This window comes from Entelurus aequoreus, linkage group LG12 (assembly GCF_033978785.1).
Source record: "Entelurus aequoreus isolate RoL-2023_Sb linkage group LG12, RoL_Eaeq_v1.1, whole genome shotgun sequence".
Lineage (NCBI taxonomy): Eukaryota > Metazoa > Chordata > Actinopteri > Syngnathiformes > Syngnathidae > Entelurus > Entelurus aequoreus.
In genome coordinates this window covers 29,076,407-29,084,451 of record NC_084742.1, presented here as the reverse complement: position 1 = coordinate 29,084,451, position 8,045 = coordinate 29,076,407, and the positions used below count along the sequence as shown (strand labels likewise).

General features: G+C 46.4%; 1 protein-coding gene across 4 annotated transcripts in view; it reads left to right on the top strand.

Moving 5' to 3' along the window:
* si:cabz01074946.1 (uncharacterized) overlaps positions 1 to 8,022 on the top strand; it is an 11,603-nt gene extending 3,581 nt beyond the window's left edge. For all 4 annotated transcript variants that reach the window (XM_062066936.1, XM_062066934.1, XM_062066939.1 and 1 more), the window contains exons 4-6: positions 7,264 to 7,374; positions 7,432 to 7,689; positions 7,757 to 8,022. In XM_062066936.1, coding sequence (XP_061922920.1) covers positions 7,264 to 7,374; positions 7,432 to 7,689; positions 7,757 to 7,881 — 494 coding nt within the window. In that variant the 3' untranslated portion in view covers positions 7,882 to 8,022. The remainder of the gene's footprint in view (positions 1 to 7,263; positions 7,375 to 7,431; positions 7,690 to 7,756) is intronic.
* The last annotated feature ends 23 nt before the right edge of the window (positions 8,023 to 8,045 follow it).

Genomic DNA, 8,045 nt, shown 5'->3' with positions numbered 1-8,045 from the left:
TATCGTTGCTGACGACGATGCCACTCCATATGACTATGAAGTCCGATCCTGGAACCACACGTCCTGCCACAGTGGGGACATGTCAGGCCTGGATCAGGGGGCTGGGATGGTTCTGGAACTGCATGGTGGTGTCTTCGCCTCCGCTGATCCCTCCGGTGTTGGTTCCGACACTCCTCCAGATACATGACCCCGTCATGGCACAGCGAGCGCCACAGCGATCGATTGGCTGCAGCTGTCTCAAGTTCGTAGGGTTTGATGTTGCACCTCTTCAATATCCCTTTCAGTTGGTCTTTGTACCGCAGCTTTTGTCCTCCGGGCTTTCTGCTGGCTGAAAGGAGCTGACCATAAAGCATCTGACGAGGCAATCGGTGTCCTGGCATCCGGATGGTGTGACCAACCCACCGGAGTTGTCGCTGTGCCAGGGTGGCCTCTATGCTTATGGACTCAGTGCACTGTAAGATGTCCGTATGAGGAACTCGATCCTGCCATGTGATGCCAAGAATGCGTTGAAGACATCTGATGTTAAATGCATCAAGGCAGCGGATGTGTCTGCGGTATATTGTCCAGGCTTCTGACCCATACAGCAGAGTTGAAACACACACCGCCCTGTAGACAGACACTTTCGTTGAGGTTCGAAGGTGGTTGTTTTCAAACACCCGGGAGCGCAGTCTTCCAAAGGCAGAGGAGGCTGAGTTGATACGAGCCTGGATGTCATCATCGATCTGGCATGTTGGGGTCAGAGTACTGCCGAGGTAGCAAAACTGCTCAACGAGTTTGAGGGGTGTGCCGCTGATGGTAAAGACACGGGGTGTAGGGGATGGGGACCTCTCCTGGATGAGAACCTCTGTTTTCTGGATGTTGATCACCAGACCTAATGAGCGGTAGACTGATGACATGGTGTCTAGTGCATGCTGCATGGCATCAGGAGTGTGGGCGAGGAGTGTGCAGTCGTCTGCATATTGCAGCTCCTGGATGTTGGTGCCTGCCATCTTCGTCTTTGCCTGTAGGCGCCGGATATTGAATAGGCTCCCATCCAGGCGAAACTCGATGGAGACACCACTATCCTTTGTGATGGACTGGTGGAATAGGAGTGTGGCTGCTGCCAGGAAAAGATTGAAGATCGCTGGGGCCAGTACACACCCCTGCTTCACCCCTACTTTCACTGGGAAAGAGGGGGACTGTTCACTGCCTACAAGTACACAGGCCTGCATACCATCGTGAAACTGTTTTAGGATGCTGAGAAACTTGGGGGAGACACCAAACTTCCTGAGGATGCTCCAGAGCAAATCACGGTCAACTGTGTCAAAGGCCCTGGTGAGGTCAATAAAGGTAATGTAGAGGTCCTTGTTTTGTTCCCTGCATTTCTCCTGGATTTGACGGGCAGCGAAGATCATGTCTAGTGTACTTCGGTTTTTTCTGAAGCCACACTGTGTCTCTGGGAGGATGCCCTCTGTTAGAAATGAAAGGCGAGAAAGCATAATTTTCGCAAGTACCTTGCCGGCCACTGAGAGAAGGGAGATGCCACGACTGTTTCCACAAGATGATTCATCTCCTTTCTTCTTGTAGATGGTGACAATGTTGCTGTCTTTCCATTCTTGAGGCAGGGCCTCCCTGTGCCAGATGGCTAGTATGAAGTGAAACAGCTTCCGCTTCAGTAGATAGCCTCCCTTCTTCAGTATCTCAGCCGGAATTCCGTCAGGGCCAGGGCTCTTGTTGTTTTTGAGGCTCCTGATTGCAGTAAGGACCTCACTGAACATGGGGGGATCATCAAGGAAGGAAGAAGGCGGGAGATCTGGGAGTGCATTGAGCACTGATGGATCAGAGGGGTTTATTTTATTGAGCAGTGAGTCGAAGTGCTCAGCCCAACGCTCAAGAATTTGTTGTTTATCCTTGAATAACACGTGTCCGTCTGCAGATCTTACTGGAGCGATGCTTCGCTTTTGTGGGCCATAGATGGATTTTGCAGCAGCGTAGAATGCGTAGGTATTATTAGCATCTGCATATCCCTGGATCTCCTGGGCTTTTTTGAGCCACCACTCATTTTCCATGAACCGCAGTTGTTTCTGTGTCTCAGCTCTGGTTGTTTTATAATGGTGGAGGAGTGATGGAGAGTGAGGGTTGGAGAGCAGGGCAGCATGGGCTTTGCGCTTGGCGTCCAGCAGCTCCTGTATTTCTACCGAGCTGTTGTCGAACCAGTCTTGATGGTGCTTCTGAGTAAAGCCGATGGTTTCAGAGGCAGCTTGATGTAATGTTGACCTCAGTTTTGCCCACTCACTGTCCATGTCACAGGTGGTACCGTAATCCTCCAAGGTGGAAAGCCCCGTAGCTAGCTTGCTGCGGTAGTGAGATGTACACTCTGGAGAATCCAAGGCCCTGCAGTTCAGTCGCTTTCTTGGCTGCTGTTTCTTGTGCGGGGGTCGGATTTTCATCCTCAGCTTGGATCTGATCAGCCGGTGGTCAGTCCAGCATTCAGCCCCACGTAAGGCCCTGGTTATGCAGACGTCTTGTCGATCTTGTTGCCGTGTAATTATATAGTCCAGCAGGTGCCAATGTTTGGACCGTGGGTGCATCCAAGATGTTATGTATTTCTTTTTTAACTGAAAAATTGTGTTAGTGATGAGAAGTTGGTGCTCAGAGCACAGAGAGAGGAGTCAAATGCCATTGTTGTTTATTTTCCCAGATCCATGAGCCCCGATTATTTTAGTCCAGAGCTGGGCATCTGTGCCAACTCGGGCATTGAAGTCACCCATGAGGACAAGCTTATCGGACTTAGGGACTCTGGATAGGGCAGCCGCAAGAGACTCGTAGAAGGCATCTTTGATGTTACTATCAGCATCCAGGGTAGGGGCATACGCACTGAGTAGCGTAGCAAATCGGCCTTTCACCAGGGGGATACGCCAGGTCATGAGCCGCTCACTGATGCCTTGGGGGGACTCTGGGATGTTATTGAGTAGTTTGCTTTTTACAGCAAAGCCAACTCCATGGAGCCTGCGTTCGCCTTCCGGGAGACCCTTCCAGAAGAAGGTGTAGCCTTCACCGACTTCTGTCAGGGAGTCTTCACCCGACAACCGAGTTTCGCTGAGTGCTGCGATGTCGACATTGTATCTCTTGAGCTCATGTGCAATGAGCGCCGTCCGTCTATGAGGTCTCTCCGTCCCATCCTGTGTGTCGAGGAGGGTGCGGACATTCCAGGTAGCCAGGTGTATAGTCATATGCTTTCCTTTGTTATGTTTTCGACCGCAGTAGGGGATGCCTTGGTGGCTGCGGTTTGCCACCCAGGTGTGAGGAACAGACAATTTTTGGGTCACCTTTTCCAGACCCTTCCCCAATTTGGGGTGAGCAGTGCGGACCCTAAATAGGGCTGCTCAGTCACATGGGCAGCTGCCGAAGGAAGATCATGTTCCTAATCCCAATCTTCACAACGACCATCACACCCATGCCGCCTCTGTGCAGGATTCAAGCTAGGAGCTCCCAGTCACATCCTTGACCTGCACCCGTCGCTTTATCCTGTCGCCAGAGAACTTTTCGGAAGAAGCTGAAGCCTGCGCACAGAGTGTATTTGTGTGAGGGATGGTGCGCGCAGTTCATTCCCCCACAATCTTGGCCACACCCACCATATTCCAGTGGCACGAGAAAAACTCGAGACGACCTTCAGGTGAGTGCAGTTGCAGGGGACTTTCAGAGATCCGGCCTGCTGGAAACCTGCCCATGTGTGTGTCCCCGGAGCACAGATTTTTCATTTGGGGTTTACTCCCGTAGCCATACTGCCTCCCGGTTTTACCCACATGGCTGTGGGGTGCCTTCAGCACATTGCTTTTCTGTCAGGGTGTGCTCCCTTAGCCTTGGCCTGAATAAGCTGACCCACAAGGCAATGGGGCTATTTACCCATAGTTGGGGCAGGGTTGACGGGCGTCAGGGCGTGTTCCACACAATGGTGGGCCTATACGCCACGTCTCTGGGGCCCACTGCTGCTCCGAGATCCCCTTCAGTTTAGTTCGGGGTCTGCAAAGACCCTTATCAGTGTGTGGCCACGAGGAGGCACTGAAGGAGTCTTGGTGGTGGAGAGGCTTTGTACCAGCAGGAGGAGACTAACACACTCGGCTCCTCTTTTCACCCCCCGAAGGGGGCTAGCTGGCGGCGGTAGCTGTAAGCAGAGAGTAGCAAGCAGAAAGCAACATGCACTATCTACAGACACCTCTCTACTTCTACTGCACTAGACGCGTCACACACACCCTGTGTAGATATACACACACATACATATATATGTATGTGTGTGTGTGTATATATATATATATATAATTATACATACACACACATACATATATATGTATGTGTGTGTGTATATATATATACATACACATACGTATATACAGTATATATATATATATATATATATATATATAAATATATATATATATACAAACCCCGTTTCCATATGAGTTGGGAAATTGTGTTAGATGTAAATATAAATGGAATACAATGATTTGCAAATCATTTTCAACCCATATTCAGTTGAATATGCTACAAAGACAACATATTTGATGTTCAAACAAATAATCATTAACTTTAAATTTGATGCCAGCAACACGTGACAAAGAAGTTGGGAAAGGTGGCAATAAATACTGATAAAGTTGAGGAATGCTCATCAAACACTTATTTGGAACATCCCACAGGTGAACAGGCAAATTGGGAACAGGTGGTGCCATGATTGGGTATAAAAGTAGATTCCATGAAATGCTCAGTCATTCACAAACAAGGATGGGGCGAGGGTCACCACTTTGTCAACAAATGCGTGAGCAAATTTTTGAACAGTTTAAGAAAAACCTTTCTCAACCGGCTATTGCAAGGAATTTAGGGATTTCACCATCTACGGTCCGTAATATCATCAAAGGGTTCAGAGAATCTGGAGAAATCACTGCACGTAAGCAGCTAAGCCCGTGACCTTCGATCCCTCAGGCTGTACTGCATCAACAAGCGACATCAGTGTGTAAAGGATATCACCACATGGGCTCAGGAACACTTCAGTAACCCACTGTCAGTAACTACAGTTGGTCGCTACATCTGTAAGTGCTAGTTAAAACTCTCTTATGCAAGGCGAAAACCGTTTATCAACAACACCCAGAAACGCAGTCGGCTTCGCTGGGCCTGAGCTCATCTAAGATGGACTGATACAAAGTGGAAAAGTGTTCTGTGGTCTGACGAGTCCACATTTCAAATTGTTTTTGGAAACTGTAGACGTCGTGTCCTCCAGACCAAAGAGGAAAAGAACCATCCGAAATGTTATAGGCGCAAAGTTGAAAAGCCAGCATCTGTGATGGTATGGGGGTATATTAGTGCCCAAGACATGGGTAACTTACACATCTGTGAAGGCGCCATTAATGCTGAAAGGTACATACAGGTTTTGGAGCAACATATGTTGCCATCCAAGCAACGTTACCATGGACGCCCTGCTTATTTCAGCAAGACAATGCCAAGCCACGTGTTACATCAACGTGCCTTCATAGTAAAAGAGTGCGTGTACTAAACTGGCCTGCCTGTAGTCCTGACCTGTCTCCCATTGAAAATGTGTGGTGCATTATGAAGCTTAAAATACCACAACGGAGACCCCCGGACTGTTGAACAACTTAAGCTGTACATCAAGCAAGAATGTGTAATGGCCATAGGGGTCCATCGATATATATATATATATATATAATAAATTGCCAGTCACAGTTAACTTGTGCTCAGCTGGGAAAATAAATATATATATATACTTATTATGTCATCCATTTACTTATTATAAACTGTTACAGGCGTATTTAATAATCGTGTTAATATTAAATATGTACGTAAATAATATGTGGGGATATAAAAGGCATCCGGTTCTATCAGACCGGGCGGAAGCGGAAAGTGACGTCACTAACCACCTGGAGCACCTGTCAGACGCAGTGTTTTTTGCCACGGAGCCACTTCTTGGAATAATCTGCCTTTTGACTTTTTTGGTGTGCTTTCCATTGGCCTGTGGAGAACCGGGAGAACAGGGACTCTTTCCAGGAGGACTTTGAGTTGGATGCGCAGTCTCGGTACCGTGAGTACACTGCTGCGGCTTTCAAACATTCATCGCTTGCCCGTACGTGCATGTCACGCTACGTGCATGTCACGTACGTAACTTTTGGGACTTTGGGGAAATATATGTGTTGTATGAACTTTGGGCTGTGGGATTTAGTGTGTTGTGTAGGTGTTTGATTTATATTGGCGGGTTATATGGACGGGAGGGGGGAGTTGTTTGCTATGCGGGATTAATTTGTGGCATATTAAATATAAGCCTGATCGTTTTGTGGCTAATAGTTATACATGTCTTGTGTTTATTTAATATATTAATCATTCCCAGCTGAATATCAGGTCCCACCCGTGACTCCTTAATTGCGTAGTGGCAAAGACACCCGGGGAACTTGGGTGCGTTTGTTACAAATGTGAATGAATTCCACATGAGAAGCTTAAAAAATGTGTCTCCTCAGTTCCCAAACGTTTACTGAGTGTTGTTAAAAGGAAAGGCCATGTAACACAGTGGTGAACATGCCATTTCCCAACTACTTTGGCACGTGTTGCAGCCATGAAATTCTAAGTTAATTATTATTTGCAAAAAAAGTAAAGTTTATGACTTTGAACATTAAATATCTTGTCTTTGTAGTGCATTCAATTGAATATGGGTTGAAAAAGATTTGCAAGTCATTGTATTCCGTTTATATTTACATCTAACACAATTTCCCAACTCATATGGAAATGGGGTTTGTATATATATATATATATATATATATATATATATATATATATATATATATATATATATATATATATATATATATATATATACTGTATAAAGGGACAAGCGGTAGAAAATGGATGGATGGATGTATACATGTATGCAGTATATATTTATATATGTGAAATTTTGATAGCAACATTTCATTTTTTGGTGCTGTAATGGTCTACGCATACCTTTTATGCCACATGACGTGGGTTTGATTTCCAGAAGCGTCAATATAATTTAATGTCATCAATTGTCTTACAAAAAAATTAACTCTATGGTGGTAGTAAGCTACTATAGTAGCTACAACTGCCCCTGGGGTAGACTGACGGGTTTATGTGCCACCCGTGCAGAACTAGGTTCCCCCTGTGTCAACCATTTAAAAAAAAAAAAAAAAAAAGTATTGGACACGACAATGCCTCTCCCGCCTGCGTAAGAAACAATTGCGTCTTAACTGTGTCTTCAATGATCCTCAGGGGACTTAACCATTCGTAACGTGACCAGAAGGGACGCCATGGACTACACTGTGGAGTTGATGGACGTGGACCAGCGCAGCATAGTGACGGAGGTGACGCTGGTAGTGAGAAGTAAGTCACACTTCAGCTTGTAAGCATGTTCAGTTGCTCAGCTGTTTTTTCTTTTAGAACATCTACAGAAACCAACCCTGCGGACGCTATTCGTTGCACTCTTGGATGACGGCTGCTGGGTGGGACTCCATTGTTCATCTCAGGATGTTGGCTCCAACCTCTCTTGGACATTTGATCCCCCGCTTAGGAACTACTACGTGTTTGAGTATGTCAACAAGCCCGGGCTTCTCCTCGCCTTCCTGCACGATGCAGTGAAGTTCACGTGCACCTCAAGCCGCCACCTGGAGAACATCTCCGACAGCGTCCACAAGAAGTGTAAGGATTGCCTGGCTAATGCTAACTGAACACAGGCGGAATGTGACAACTTTTTCTTTAACTGCAGGTGCGATGGCGGCGGAACTTTCACCTCGTGATCGAAGTGGACTGTTAGTTTTGGTGGGAATCGTCGTTGGCGTTTTTGCCATGATTATGTTAAACCAGTTGAGAGGTGAGCGTGTTCCACTTTAGCGAGCAGCTAACCACCAGTGTTGGACAAATGCCTTTTTTAAAAAGTGATTATTTATAGTTAATAAAATGTAATTGGTTAATAGGAAAAAATATTTATCTGAAAAACATTTCTCCAATCTCCTCAGAAGAAAACACCAGCAAGAGGAATATTCAAATTAAATGTA